Source organism: Silurus meridionalis, chromosome 10 (genome assembly GCF_014805685.1).
Source record: "Silurus meridionalis isolate SWU-2019-XX chromosome 10, ASM1480568v1, whole genome shotgun sequence".
Classification (NCBI taxonomy): Eukaryota; Metazoa; Chordata; class Actinopteri; order Siluriformes; family Siluridae; genus Silurus; species Silurus meridionalis.
In genome coordinates, this window is record NC_060893.1 from 26,208,153 (window position 1) to 26,224,260 (window position 16,108).

Here is a 16,108-nt window from a genome sequence, read left to right on the forward strand (position 1 = left end):
ATGTCCTCTGACATTGCCGGTGGTGCCATGAGTGTGAAAGGTGCCAGTGTGCAAAGGGTGTCCAGCCTGCCCCTGTTAGTTTCATGGGACACCTGCTGGCTGCACGGCCAAATGACATTCTGGCCTTGGACTTTACTGTGTTGGAACCCTCAAGTTCGGTCTTGAGAATGTGTTGGTCATGACTGATATTTTCACCAAATACACCTGGCGGTACCTACTAGAAATCAACAAGCTGAGACTGTGGCACAGGTTCTGGTTGTTGAATGGTTTTGTAAATTTGGGGTGCCTGGCCGTATTCATTCGGACCAGGGTCGTAACTTTGAGTCAGCGCTTATTAAGCAGTTGTGTTGTTTATATGGAGTTGAAAAGTCACGCACTACTCCATATCACCCTGCTGGAAATGGCCAGTGTGAGCGTTTTAACCGGACGCTGCACAATCTTTGCGCACCTTGCCTGTGTCAAGGAAGGGGACTGGCCATCTTGTCTTCCACAGGTACTGTTCGCCACAACACTACTCCTCACCAAGCTACAGGAGAATGCCCGTATTTTTTGATGTTTGGGCAGGAGCCTAGACTTCCAGTGGACTTCCTGCTTGGTAGAGTTGAGGAGCCACAGTCAGGTAGCGTTCATCGGTGGGTCCTGGAGCATCAGGATCGGTTGCAGGTGGCTTTTGAGGGGCTCGCGGCGGTTGGGGCTGCTGCTGACCGCGGAAAGCCAGGCACGATCTGCAGGTACGAGAATCACAACTGCAGGAGGGTCAATTGGTATATCTCCGTGACTATAGCGTGAGAGGTCGACATAAAATCCATGACCTGTGGAGCTCCGTGGTGTACCAGATTGTGAAGGCACCTAAGGAAGGAGGTGTGGTGTATACAATTGCTCCCATCACAGATCTAGGCAAGTTAAAGCACGTGCACCGATCTTTGCTGAAACTTCAGATTGGCAGGAACTCTCCCCCCATGTTGCAGGACATTCCATTAGTGGAAACTGTGCGGCCTCGAGAAGAATTGGACGAGGAGATTTGTTTGTTCTGGTACCTGAAACACCGCAGGTTAGTGGTAGGCAAGCACCTAGGAGTATGCTTCAGTCTGAACCCCAGGGTTCTGGTGAAGTCCAGGAATCAGAAGAAATCCCTGAGGTAAGATTGAATGAGCAGCCACTAATAAACCCTCCTTTACACTCTGCTTCGGTGGGGGAGAGTGTGGTGAGAAGGACTGGAAGGAGTACTGCTGGGCAGCACTCTAATGTACATCACCTCCCACGATCCTTGGGACCAGGTACAGTGTCTAGTATAGTGGGTAGTACATCTGTGGTTTTATTCCGTCCTTGGGACTGAAAGTTAAGAGGGTGGGCTTTTGGGTTTAGTTCATCGTCGGGGCGACGATGCAGAAGCCGGGGGTGGATTGTGACAGAATGAATGAGGTTCAGGTGGTGATTGACACTCCTGACCACCAATCAGTAGCGAGCAGGCACTATTTAGAGTGGGTTGGTTTGAGCCTGGCATGTGTCACGCCCGGATCCTCCCTTTGCGGTTGCTAAAGACATTTCAGGTATGTGCTGCTAGTATGTAGCGTTGGCTAATAAGTTTTCTTTGCTCATTGCACTAATGGCTCATTTGTGTATCCTTAGCCTGTCTTTTGGATCTGTTTATTGCCCTCCCTGCAGGTATGAGGAAGTTGTTTAGCAATGTTTAGCTTTAACGCGTGTCAGGTGGCGTGAGTAATGTGCAGTCCTTGAACTTCAGTTTAACAGCAGGTTATTTGAAGGCTGCGTATCCTGAGCGGTGAATTGATTCTCAGGAACTTATCTATCCGCGTTTGGTAAGTTGCTTCGGTTTGTTAGGGGGAATTACAGCATGTAGTTGCGCAATTACTTGTCATTTATATCTTGTATCATTGTTTGTATTATAGGATCCTCCTTCTCCTTCTCTTCTTTTTCGTCCTGGGTGATTATTGCTGCGATTCGACTTTTCCCTCGCTGCGGGCCGAGTGAACAACCTTGGCTTACAACTATTTAAAAGGGGAATTCTGCTGCTGCCATTTGGCTTCTGTAAATTTGTTTTAACCGGTATTGTCTGGTCTACTGTGGGGTTGAGCAACGTGCAAGTATCGGGGCTGGCTTGAAGACGACGTGGCGCTCCTTTTGGGTTTTGCTTCCTCAACCTTTTAATCAAGTTCTTCATTGGTTTTGTTTAAGCGGTGTATATGGTGAATCATATTGTGCTTGGTGACTATCCATCATATTACGGTGGAATTGTGACCTTAATTCGCTGTTTCCTTCCTTTCTGTCTGAGATTTATTTTGCTTTTGGTTTCTTTCAGGAGCTGGGGTCCCACGGGTGAAAGGTCTTTGGTGGTGCTATTTCTACATTTGCTGTACGACACTTTTGACGTGTATGAGTGGGTGTTTTGAGTTCACGGTGAGGTGTGTGTGGAAGTGTGCTTTTGATAATTAGTGCTGATCACTCCGGTGGGTAACTCCAGCCCTGTATGCAATGATTTTATGTTTTGTTCATTTGGAAGTTGTGTAAATTTATTGTTTAATACTTTGTGTCCGATTGTTTTTTTGTTATTTGTGTAATTGTCACCGGACCATATTCACCAGTGAGAACATTTTCTTTTTTGTTTTTATATTTTAAAGCTAAGTTTTCAATAAACTCTGTATTGTTTTATACGATGCCCACGTTTCCTGCCTACACTCAATAATAAGGGAATCGAACTTGTGTGACCTAATAAACTCTGGGGTTTACTTCTATTTCCTGGGTATAACCCTCCCAGGTGGCGTAGTCGACTTGGTTAGTATATAAAGTTGAGCTTGGGTGTGACGAGCCCTTGGCTCTCCTTCCCTGCACCATCCGCACCCCTCGCGCCACACCTTCATGCGTCAAGTCAAGTTTATTTCTATTGAGCTTTTCACAACAGACAGATATTCTGGAGCACAAGTTTATGATGTGATGTGTGTTATGTGTAGGCTTTGCTAAAAGATATGTTTTAATCTGCACTTAAACTGGGTGAGTGTGTCTGAGCCCCAACACTGTCAGGAAGACTATTCCAGAGTTTAGGAGCTAAATGTGAAAATGCTCTACCACCTTTAGTGGACTTTGCTATTCTAGGAACTACTAGAAGCCCAGAGTTTTGAGATCTCAGGGGCGTGGCGGATTGTAGCGTGTTAAAAGACTGGATAGATACATGGAGCCAAACCATTTAGTGCTTTATAAGTGAGAAGTAATAGTTTGTAGTCTATTGAAACTTAACAGGAAGCCAATGTAGGGACGATAAGATTGGGGTTATGTGATCATATTTTCTTGACCTTGTAAGAACTCTGGCTGCTGCATTCTGGACTAACTGAAGCTTGTTTATTAATGACGCAGGACATCCACCTAGTAATGCATTACAGTAGTCTATTCTGGAGGTCATGAACGCATGGACGAGCTTCTCTGCATCAGATATAGACAACATGTTTCTTAGCTTAGAAATATTTCTAAGGTGAAAGAAGGCTGTTTTTGTAACTTGGTTGATATGATATTTGAAAGACAAGTTGCTGTCTAAAATAACACCCAGGTCTTTTACCGTTTAACGAGTGGTTACAGAACATTCGTCTAAATGCAGGATGAAATGCTGGAGCTTCTGTGTACTGGTTTTTGGGCCGATGAGCAAAATCTCAGTCTTATCAGAATTTAAAAGTAGAAAGTTATGGGTCATCCAATCTCTTATTTCCTTAACACACTCAGTTATCCGAGTTAATTGAGCTATATCGCCTGGTTTTGATGAGATATATAGCTGGGTATCAGCATAACAATGACAGCTAATTTCGTGCCTTCTAATAATATTTCCTAACGGAAGCATGTATATTGTGAAAAGCAGGGGTCCTAGAACTGAACCTTGTGGCAAAGCATAATTTACTAGCATTAGCCTGGATAGCGCTCCATTTAAGTCTACGAAATGGTAGCAATCAGACAGGTAGGATTTAAACCAGCTTAATGCCTGTCCCTGAATGCCGATGTAATTTTGTAAGCAATCTAGGAGGAGATCATGGTCTATAGTGTCGAATGCAGCACTAAGATCTAGTAAAACCAACAGCGAGATGAAGCCTTGGTCTGAAGCTAAAAACAGGTCATTAGTGATTTTAACTAGAGCAGTTTCTGTGCTATGATGGGGCCTAAAACCTGACTGAAATTCTTCAAAGATATTGTTCTCTTGCAGGTAGGAACATAACTGGGCAGCGACAATCTTTTCTAAAATCTTAGACATAAATGGGAGATTTGAAATTGGTCTGTAATTTGATAACGTGTTTGGATCCAGATTAGGTTTTTAATGAGGGCTTAATAACTGCTAACTTGAGGGATTTAGGGACGTGACCTAAAGATAGTGAGGAGTTAATAATATTTAGAAGAGGCTCACCAGTTGTATATAACACTTCCTTCAGTAATTTAGTAGGAATTGGATCTAACTGACATGTTGTTGATTTAGCTTTGGCAATAACATTATACAGCTCTTCCTGTCCTATACATGTAAAACAGTGGAGTTGTGGAGTTGAAGGTAACACTGTCTCAGGAGATGCTGTCAGAGGTTGAACTGCCACAATTGTTTTTCTAATGTTATCTATTTTTCAGTGAAGAAAATCATAAAGTCCTCACTACTAAACTGTGATGGAACACAATTTTCAGAGCCCTGATTTGTAGTTAGTTTAGCTACTGTACTGAAAAGGAACCTGGGATTGTTTTTGTTGTTTTCTATGAGTTTGCTCAGGTGTTCAGCTCTAGCAGCTTTTAGCGCCTGTCTGTAGCTGAGCATACTGTCTTTATACGCAATTCTAAATACCTCCAATTTAGTTTTCCTCCATTTTCTCTCCAGATTACGTGCTGTTCTCTTGAGGGCATGTGTATGACTATTATACCAAGGTGCAGGTGCTTGTTCTCTAACCTTTTTTAACCGGATGGGGCAACGGTGTCTAATGTGCTAGTGAGGATAAGGTCTATGTTGTTAGTTATCTCATCAAGATTATTAGTAGTTATGGGTTTAGTGAGAAATTGAGATAAATCAGGCAGGTTATTTATAAATCTGTCCTTAGTGGTTGGAACAATAGTCCTACCAGGTCAATAACGTGGTGAAACACGGCTAATCTGCTCTACCGGTAGTGTGTACAGTATGAGGTAATGGTCTGTGATGTCATCACTCTGAGGTAAAATATCTATATCAGTGACGTCTGCTCCGTGGGATATTATTAAGTCTAGTGTGTGGTTAAAGCGATGAGTTGGTCTGGTGACGTTTTGTTTAACCCCAAAAGAGTTTAATAAGTCAACAAATGATAATCCTAGAGCATCGTTTACATCATCTACATGAATATTAAAATCTCCTACAAGCAGCACTTTATCAAAACTGATCAAGAGATCTGATAGAAAACAAGCAAACTCTTGAATAAAATGAGCATAGGTCCCTGGGGGTCTGTACAAGGTGACCAGAGTGAGAGATAATAGGGGTTTTCTATGTATGTCTGAAAGTACAACTTTAAGAACGAGCACTTCAAATGATTTAAAGCTGAATCCTAATCTCTGACTAACATTAAGAGAGGCACTATAAATGGTATCTACACCACCCCCACGACCAGTGGTCCTGTGTCCTATTCTGTGTTGTGAGTGGTGTGTGTGTGTGTATCCAGGTGTAGAAATTATGATTTGCTAAAGGGGGCTTTATTGTGCCCTTTATTTCCTGCTTTCATGTGTTTTATCCTAAACCTTAGATGTCCTTGACTGCTTTGGTTGTGTTTTTTTATTTTGTTAATTAGTTTATTCACTGTCAAATTTTTTTTGTTATTTTTTTTAAATAATAAAATTTGTTTTGAATCCACATTTCCTGCCAACTCACTGAACTTATCTGCATTGCCTTGAGGGCATTTATTTATTTACTAGCGTCCCAGGTGAAATTCCTGGGTGGAATAGTCATTAGGACTTCCATTTATAGAACTTTGGTAAAATATTTATTAAACCTGATTTACATTTAATTGCACATGATTTCACTTACAAGTTTGAAGATTACTGATGCTCATTACATTATATTATAGTACCACTGAGACCACAATCAGTTCACAACCAAGTTCTCGTTCTGGGTGAAATTTCACTCCTCTAAAATCCACAATATAAAACTTCTCATGGGAGAAACTGTTTACAGGATAGAAACATGGGATTTGAACAGTAGGGATTTGTTGGTCTTTCAGTGTAGAAAATTGATCCTGTTACCCCCACCCTGTTTGTGTCATTTTCTAAATAAACAGAATTTTTTATATATTTTTTGTAATAATCTGCCTTTGTTTGTGTTTGTATCAGGAAATCTGTAAAAACTCCACACGAGTCTTCCAGGCATCATGATCCTCCTTTCTATTTCCATCTTCTGGCTCTCTGTCTGTGTGTGTGAGTGACCTGGTTCAAGTCCAACAACACACAAGTGTCCTCACATTCATTACAATATGCTAAAATCTTTATAAAATGCTCCAAATCATGTAGATTGTAATGTTTCCCCCCACAGACCCCATCAGTGCAGATACTCACATTACTGTAGAAGCTCATGTGGGTTCCACAGCTCTCCTGCCATGTCGCCTGAGTAAAGTCTTCACCCAAACATCAGTTATTCAGTGGCGTGCTGAAAATAAGGTTGTGTTTGAGAGAAGCTTTAATGGTGCAAATGTGAGTGAAGGATATGAAGGACGTGTGGACGTTCCTGAAAACGAGCTGCGTAAAGGAAACTGTTCTCTGGTGTTGAAGGACGTCAGAATCACTGATCACGCTTTCTACAAATCCTTTGTGGTGGAACTTGTGGAGGCTACAAACACTGGCAAAGCAACAAAAATCAACACAGTTCAACTCGATGGTGAAAAAATTATTTAACATAAAATGTAAAAATATAGGCATAGTGTATCAGATGTTTTTTATTTGCTCACATTTGCTCATATTATTCATAATTAACAGATAAAGTAAAAAAAAAAAGGATATAAATATAGACATGAAAATGGTGCACTATTGTATTTACTAGAAAGCTGATCAGAAAGGGTCAGAGGTCATCTGGTTGTGATTGGAGATGTGCATCAGGACTGAGATCCTGCAGGATGGAACAGTTTAAACAAGCAGTCAGATATCAAGCTGACTGTATGAGGACACAAAGACAGTTAGAGCAGCATCCAGATGTTTATCAGGTGGTTAGGAAGATGCTGTAGTTCCTCCTCTTGATGTTTTCACAGAGCACAGTTTACACTCTGCTTTGATTTGATCATTAATTTTGAAATCCTTCCAGATCACTACAATATTGTCAGGATTATGGACAGGAACTCTGTTTCCCACAAGCCACTGCAGCAGGTCTCATGTTTGTTTTTACACCTGATACACGTTTCATGATCATTAGCACTTGTGGATGAAGATCTCACCGTTCACTGCACACTTTGTCTTCTGTTTGTTGTCTCATGCTGTCGGTTCCTGCTTGTGCTCAGGATTCGTTTTTCTACTTTACTTTCTGATTGTTCTGGATTTTGCTGTTTATATTTGGTTCCATTATTTCTTATAGTTTATATCTGTGTGTAATATAAATTAAAAATGTTTCTTGCATAAAATCTTTTTCTAAAGGTTTTTGTGTCTCTTCAGTTTTTCAGAGAGTATCAGCTCAGGTGGGATCCACAGCAGTGCTGCCATGTGACTGCAGAAATATCTCCATCCAAACACCTAATGTTGCGTGGCGTATTGGTAATATGACTGTGTTTAAGCGAGTGGGTAATGACACATCTTATGGTGAAGGATATGAGGGACACGTGGATGTTTCTGAGGAGGAGCTGCTTAAAGGAAACTGTTCCCTGGTGTTGAAGAACGTCAGTGTTACTGATGAAGCTCTATACAGCAGCTACATTTTAACAAATGACAAAAAGAACCCTAACTTTGTCCTGAGGGTGAAACTCTCAGTCAGTGGTAAGTGGATTAGTCTCAGATGATGCTGAATACAGTATCAGCACATACAGAAATCTGACTCATAGCAATATATGCAAAGTACATATAATGCATACGTTTTCGCAAATACACACACACTCACACACACTCACACACACACATTTTATATATATATATATATATATATATATATATATATATATATATATATCACACATACACACACACAGTGCTTCTGTAATACATAGAATTTGCTCGTTTCCAAAAATGTCTTACTTACTTTATATAACTATCATACATTTTCTTAACTATATTAAATAAATTCTAGAAAAAAAAATATAAAATTGTTGGTTTACAATTGCTTGCAAAGAAAAAAAAGCAGCAGGACACAATGCAGTAGTTAAATTAAAGCAATTGTTTAAAACCCGTGTGCCAACAAGTAACAGAGAACAACAAGGAACCAAATCTAACATAATGTAACAAAATTGTAACATTAAACATTATTTTCACATTTCATAGTAACATTGAGAAACGATTGCATGGTACAATAACCAATCTGCACTTTCTCCTGATCTGCAACTGCAACAGTGCATTTGAGTGATTTTCCCAAAATTGAGTCAAAATTGCTGGAATAATGTCCCTCCCAAAAGTCAAAAAGAGATTTAATAAAGTTTTATTAAAAAATGTCCCAAACCAGAGTCAAAATTGCAAAAATGTGGAATGATGTAACACCGACAAGGTCTCGAAAATAGTAAAAATATATATGATTTAAATTTTAATGAAGTTACAAATCAGCAGGAAAATTCATGTTTCACTTCATGTACACAATTAGTTTCAACATGAAATGTCAAACCTTTAAAATGTAGATAATTTTCATATACATTTGACTGTTTGTGTGTGCAACATTTTGGCATATTTGCAAATGATATTTCTAGCAAAGTAAAATTAATTGTCGAGAGACAAATCACACACATCATGTGCTTAAAAATGATGCAGAAAGGCGAGCGTATATCTTACAATGATTTAAGATACAAATATTTGCTAACAGATGAGAAATTCTATAAACGTTTACCTTTAGAGAACATGCATATGTTTGTTTGAGAGTTAGCATATTAGCAAAGGAAAATGTACATCAAATGTATAGATATTTATTTCTTTTTATAAAAGGAGGAAAATGGTTAATTCACCCATAACTACAGTCACTGAAAACGATAATACGATACCATTAACGTTTTTTTTTAACTTCATATTATAAAATAGTAAGTGTACTGTGGTATTTGTATTGTATGTGGAAGTCTGGTGTGTCAGAGAAGTATGTGAGGCTGGTGCAGGACATGTATGAGTACAGTGAGACAGCAGGGAATTGTGCAGTAGGAACAACAGACTGGTTAAAGGTGGAGGTTGGAACTGCATCAAGGATCGGCTCTGAGCCCTTTCCTGTTTGCAGTGGTGATGGACAGGTTGACAGACAAGATCAGACAAGAGTCTCTGTGGACTATGATGTTTGCGGATGATATTGTGATTTGTGCTGAGAGTAGTAAGCAGGTTGAGAAGATCCTGGAGAGGTGGAGGTACACGCTGGAGAGAAGGGGAATGAAAGTCAGTAGGAGTAAGACAGAGTACATGTGTGAATGAGAGGGAGGGCAGTGGAGGGTGCGGTTGCAGGGAGAAGAGGTGGAGAAGGTGGAGGAGTTCAGGTACCTGGGTTCAACAGTGCAAAGTGATGGAGAGTGTGTTAGAGAAGTGAAGAAAAGAGTGCAGGCAGGGTGGAGTGGGTGGAAAAGAGTGATAACAGGAGTGATTTGTGATAGAAGAGTATCTGTGAGAGTGAAAGGGAAAGTTTATGGGACTGTGGTGAAACCTGAGATGTTTGTATGGATTAGAGACAGTGGCATTGAGTAAAAGACAGGAGGTGGAGCTGGAGGTAGCAGAGCTGAAGATGTTGAGATGTTGGTTGGGAGTGACGAGGATGGACAGGATTAGAAATGTTTAGTTTATTAGAGGGACAGTGCATGTAGGATGATTTGGAGACAAGGTGAGGGAGTCGAGATTGAGATGGTTTGGACATGTGCAGTCGAGGGACATGGGGTATATCAGTAGGAGAATGCTGAGGATGGAGCCACCAGGAAGGAGGAAAAGAGGAAGATGATGATGATGTTATAAATGAGTAATTTAAAACAATAATAGTTCTTTAAAAGTATTTTAAATATATCTTATTAAAATTGTTTGCCTGAATAATCTAATTTCTCTGCATTAACATTCATGCGTTTTTTGCGAATCTCCATCCAACAGCAAAGATGCCTGAGATAAACACAAAACCTCTCACATGACTCTCTAGGAGTATAACCCTAACCCAAGACCTATATGACCTTAGTTTCATATAGTAACTAACTTAATAACTCAACATCAGGTATATCATATGTTATGTTTTACTTTAATGTATAATGAATGGTGTTACACAATATATTAAAGTATATGTATAGAAACATTAGGTAGTAGGTTAAAAAAAAAAAAACGTTTTCCACACGTTTGTACATATACTTTATTATATTTATGTCTCAAACAACCAATAGAACTACAAATGTGTTCATACAGTGGGTACGGAAAGTATTCAGACCCCCTTAAATTTTTCACTCTGTTATATTGCAGCCATTTGTTAAAATCATTTAAGTTCATTTCTTTTTCTCATGAATGTACACATAGCACCTCATATTGAAAGATAAACACAGAATGGTTGACATTTTTGCAGATTTATTAAAAAAGAAAAACTGAAATATCACATGGTGCTAAGTATTCAGACCCTTTGCTGTGACACTCATATATTTAACTCAGGTGATATCCATTTCTTCTGATCATCATTGAGATGGTTCTACACCTTCATTTGAGTCCAGCTGTGTTTTATTATTCTGATTGGACTTGATTAGGAAAGCCACACACCTGTCTATATAAGACCTTACAGATCACAATGCATGTCAGAGCAAATGAGAATTATGAGGTCAAAGGAACTGCTTGAAGAGCTCAGAGACAGAATTGTGGCAACGCACAGACCTGGCCAGGTTACAAAAAAATTTCTGCTGCACGTAAGGTTCCTAAGAGCACAGTGGCCTCCATAATCCTCAAATAGAAGAGGTTTGGGACGACCAGAACCCTTCCTAGAGCTGGCCGTCCGGCCAAACTGAGCTATCGGGGGAGAAGAGCCTTGGTGAGAGAGATAAAGAATAACCCAAAGATCACTGTGGCTGAGCTTCAGAGATGCAGTCGGGAGATGAGAGAAAGTTGTAGAAAGTCAACAATCACTGCAGCCCTCCACCAGTCAGGGCTTTATGGCAGAGTGGCCCGACGGAAGCCTCTCCTCAGTGCAAGACACATGAAAGCCCGCATGGAGTTTGCTAAAAAAACACCTGAAGGACTCGAAGATGGTGAGAAATAAGATTCTCTGGTCTGATGAGACCAAGATAGAACTTTTTGGCCTTAATTCTAAGCGGTATGTGTGGAGAAAACCAGGCACTGGTCATCACCTGTCCAATACAGTCCCGACAGTGAAGCATAGTGGTGGCAGCTTCATGCTGTGGGGTGTTTTTCAGCTGCAGGGACAGGACGGCTGGTTGCAATCGAAGGAAAGATGAATGCGGCCAAGTACAGGGATATCCTGAACGAAAACCTTCTACAGAGTGCACTGGACCTCAGACTGGGCCGAAGGTTTACCTTCCAATAAGACAATGACCCTAAGCACAAAGCTAAAATAACGAAGAAGTGGCTTCACAACATCTCTGAGAACTGTTCTTGAATGGTCCAGCCAGAGCCCTGACTTAAACCCAATTGAGCATCTCTGGAGAGACCGACATTTACCACCCAACCTGACAGAACTGGAGAGGATCTGCAAGGGAGAATGGCAGAGGATCCCCAAATCCAGGTGTGAAAAACTTGTTGCATCTTTTCTAAAAAGACTCAGGGCTGTATTAGATCAAAAGAGTGCTTCTACTAAATACTGAGCAAAGGGTCTGAATACTTAGGACCATGTGATATTTCTTTTCGTTTTTTTTTTTTTTTTTATAAATCTGCAAAAATGTCTACAATTCTGTGTTTTATTGTCAAAATGGGGAGCTGTGTGTACATTAATGAGGATAAGAAATGAACTTAAATGATTTTAGCAAATGGCTGAAATATAACAAAGAGTGAAAATTTTAAGGGGGTCTGAATACTTTCCGTAACCATTGTATATGCTCACAAATATTAACTATATTTTATACACTGTACATGTTCATATATGGCCATAAATCAGATTTCTGTATGTGAGGACACACATTTATAAAATAATAAAAAATGACTAAACTCTTAGTATTAATGTAGATGTCAGTGTTTCTCAGTTCTGGTGGTTACTTCACTACTCAGTTTACTGTTTCACACACCTAATTATAAATCTTTACATGATTTACATGATGAGTGTGGAGAAAACACACACCTCCTGTCCTGCTTCTGAAGAAGGTTTTTAAACCACACTCAAATGTCTTTTTATTTGAAAAAACTTTCATGTTCTGATTTGAAGGACACATTCTGATGGATCTGAATTGGATATTTTAGGTCTTTGATCAATCATTTATTAAAATCGTCTAAAATCATTGTGTAATTTATACAAATATAATTGAAGTCTAAAACCTCTACTGTACAGTGTGCAGCATTGGAGTATTTAATCAGCAGCTCAGTGCAGTGAAGCATCTGCAGTGTGTAAATGTTTCAGAGTAGAAAATGAAAAACAGCACAACAGCTTCATAAACAGCAGAAGTGTTTAAACACATGCAGGAGACTGAAGAAAATCCCTCATCAGATCAACACACACTGAAGGATGTTTGCATGTGATTGACACGTGTTCATGTTCCAGTGAAATCTGTCAGTTTGACAATGACATGATAGAGCTTATGAGCTTCATTATTTTATTAGATTTACTGATCAATTATTGCTCCTGTACAGTCATTTGTGCTGCTGATGCACAAGGAAAAATGTGAACTAAATCCTGACTCAGCAATAATATTAACTGTGAGAATGAGTTTTATTCCACACTGAGACCAATGGAGACGAGGAGAAGTAGATCCATCAGAATTAAAATGCAGGACAGGACTGGGAGAAACTCTGCACTTTTTTTTTAGGAATTCTGATGCTTCTGCAGTTATGAAGTAAAATATTTAGAAGAAAAGATGATGTTAAATCCCTTTATTTCTTTTTTTCTCCACAGAATTATCTGAAGAGATGAAAGATGATCCATCAGCTCCCTCAGGTGAGTAAATTTCATATTTATTTCTTGTATTAATAATTATTATATGATTCATTAACCTTCTAAATCTCCATTTATCTCAGTCACATTGTCAGATTAAAGGTTAATAACATTTATACAAATACTTTATTTTAATATTTTATCAAATAACATTTAGAATAAAATGTTTGTGTCTCCAGGTGAAGCTGATGGAATGAACCCGCTGATCATCATCACTGTTTGCATCATCTGTTTAGTTCTTTTCATATTTATTGCAATTTTCATATGGAGGAAATATCAGTGTAATTTCACAAACTGCAGAGACTCCAGTGATCTCAGGAGCTCCATCTCACAGAATAATAGAAATGAGGAAGATCTCAGTATGTCTCCTTTAAATCAACAAGCAAACAGAGAGATGCAGCAGAACATTTCTGATTGATGCTCATATGAAGCTGTGATGCTGAAACACCACAATATCTGCACTTGAGAAAGTCTCCGTATTTACCAAGAGAAGTTCATAACTTGCAGCTACTAGCAGGTGCTTTATTTTATATATACATTTACCGCATTTAGCAGATGCCTGTATCCAGAGCCGTATCCTGTCCCATTGCCCCTCGTCACACTTTTATAATACATTACATTCTTGCTGATATCATTAATTAATTTATATTTTTTTCCTTTTTTTGTGCATAATGAAGGCTACATAAACACACCCATACATTACAGCAGTGAAGGGAATTTTCATCTCGTGGTTCTACATAAAAACTAAATACAGCGAGGAAACTGATGGAATCTATTAGTTAAATAAAACTACATGTTGGCTGACAAGTAAAAATGTATGTTGTTAGAACAACATTAGGACTGAACAATCACCTGTGAGGTCTGTGGAAAGAAATGATCACATTCTTCTTGTGTAAAGGAAAAAATAATTCAGATTAGCAAGAAAAGTAGCATGTAGGCCATGATGTAGGATCTGAGAATTCTCCTGATAAACAACATCATATTGACATGGGAATAAAGTCGGAGATGTTCAGCAGCTCACCTCCTGCTGGTATTAAGTTTAAGATGAGCTCATATCCATGGTGAGATCTCTAATAAACATACTGAGATTAAAGCAGAAACATCAATGACGAAAGGAGGAAAGGAGAGGAGGAGTTGAGGGTCATCAGCATTTAGCAGCTGAAAAACAAAGTGTGTAAATAATGTAAATAACAAAACAATAAAACCAAATTTAGAGGTTTCATGTGTAAACTAAAACTAGATAACCTCTCTAAAGCTTTAATTCCTTGCTACATAAACATGGATATTTTTATTTAATAAACCAAAAAGTATCTATCTATCTATCTATCTATCTATCTATCTATCTATCTATCTATCTATCTATCTATCTATCTATCTATCTATCTATCTATCTATCTATCTATACACACACAGACATTTCATATTTAGAAATTCTATTTAGAAAGAAAGAAATATTTGTGCACCTTGTGCTTGTCAGTGTCTCTGCAGCTGTGAGGTAACAGTTAGGAATCAGTCCTGCAGTCTGACTTGATGTTCGTAGCAGATGCAGTGGACATTCTTTTGTACTGAACAGTGGTATAATAAATGTTTTCAGCCTGCAGAGAGATTCAGGTGATGAATCAGCACTAAACTTTTTACTTCTGTTTATTGTGAAAAGTTGTTTATTATTGTAGCATTGGACTGATAAATGATATTAAATCCTAAAGAAATGAGTTCAGTTCATCAGAATACTTTCTACTGGATGCTTTCATAAGGACTGGGATTTACTTCAAGATCTAAAAGTTTACTTTTATTTGTTAATATTGTAAAACCTTAACATATAAGTAGACCATTAGAAATAAACATGTTGATGCCAATCCAATCAAAACAAACCCATTTCCCAGCCACATAACAGTCACTTTATAGAAACTCTAATAGCTCAATGTTCAACCACCAACTCTGAACATCTAAAAACCCCCAGTAACGACAAGCAAAACAACAGAAAACATGAATTGCAGTAAAATCAGAATAAATAATTGGAGTTTTTTATTATCAAATGTGAATAATTAAAAAGAAAATTGCAATGATGTTTGTTTTGCCATTAATGTAAGAGTTCCTACCTTATCAGTGGAGTCGGTGGTGTGACTGAAGAAGCTGCATGATGTTAATTTTCCTTATAAAGAGAATTTCATTAGTATAAATATAAAATCATAAATAAATATTCAGCCTGTAATTTCACCTCTAGTCTCACCTAGAACCCTGCTGCAGAACACACACATGCAGATGGTTATTAGGACGGAGACGAAGCACACACACATTACAATCACATTTCTAATCCAGTCGTTAACATTTCTAGCAGGCGGCTGTGAATCTGAAGCCTCTGATGAAGATCCATTATTGCTGCCACCTAAAACACACACAGAAGCACACAGAGATCTCAGTATAGTGCTGAGGGAAACTTCAGGCTTCTGGAAGACTCAGTGTGAACTTTACATTCCACAAGCCAGTGAGTAAAGGATTTGTAGCGATTGGCCAGGCAGAGGGACCGAGCTGGGAAGGATGATCTGCAAGTTAGAGCAATAAAGGATGGAGATGGAAATGTGTTGACTAGTGAGGAGAGTGTGTTGAGAAGGTGGAGGGAGTATTTTGAGCAGCTGATGAATGAGGAAAATGAGAGAGAAAGGATGGTTGGATGGTGTGGAGATGGTGAAGCAGGAAGTGGATAGGATTAGTAAGGAGGGAGTGAGAGCAGCGATTAAGGGGATGAAGAGTGGAGAGTCGGTTGGACCAGATGACATACCGATAGAAGCGTGGAAATGTTTAGGAGAGATGCAGTGGAGTTTTCACCCAGATTGTTTAACAAGATTCTGGAAGGTGTGAAGATGCCTGAGGAATGAAGAAGGAGTATGTTGGTACTGATCTTTGAGAATAAGGGAG

The 16,108-nt window shown here is 39.0% G+C and overlaps 1 protein-coding gene and 1 long non-coding RNA gene across 2 annotated transcripts; one reads left to right on the plus strand and one right to left on the minus strand.

Moving 5' to 3' along the window:
- Positions 1-6,504: 6,504 nt before the first annotated feature.
- On the plus strand, positions 6,505-13,987 carry LOC124392062. The gene is made up of 4 exons (XM_046858747.1): positions 6,505-6,862; positions 7,627-7,944; positions 13,154-13,195; positions 13,372-13,987. The coding sequence occupies exons 1-4, from the start codon at positions 6,505-6,507 to the stop codon at positions 13,608-13,610; spliced, it is 957 nt and encodes a 318-aa protein (XP_046714703.1). The 3' UTR covers positions 13,611-13,987.
- Positions 13,988-14,096: 109 nt separating this feature from the next.
- LOC124392130 lies at positions 14,097-15,546 on the minus strand. Its single transcript, XR_006927109.1, has 4 exons — positions 15,423-15,546; positions 15,292-15,344; positions 14,656-14,787; positions 14,097-14,350 (listed from the first exon to the last, which is right to left on the minus strand). It is a non-coding gene; the product is annotated as an uncharacterized LOC124392130 (long non-coding RNA).
- Between the last annotated feature and the right edge of the window lie 562 nt (positions 15,547-16,108).

Coding starts and splice junctions, on each gene's coding strand:
- LOC124392062 (XM_046858747.1), top strand. CDS start 6,505: ATGTTTCCCCCCACAGACCCCATCAGTGCAGATACTCACATTACTGTA. Junction 6,863..7,626: donor CAACACAGTTCAACTCGATG/GTGAAAAAATTA, acceptor GTGTCTCTTCAG/TTTTTCAGAGAGTATCAGCT. Junction 13,196..13,371: donor TGATCCATCAGCTCCCTCAG/GTGAGTAAATTT, acceptor TTGTGTCTCCAG/GTGAAGCTGATGGAATGAAC.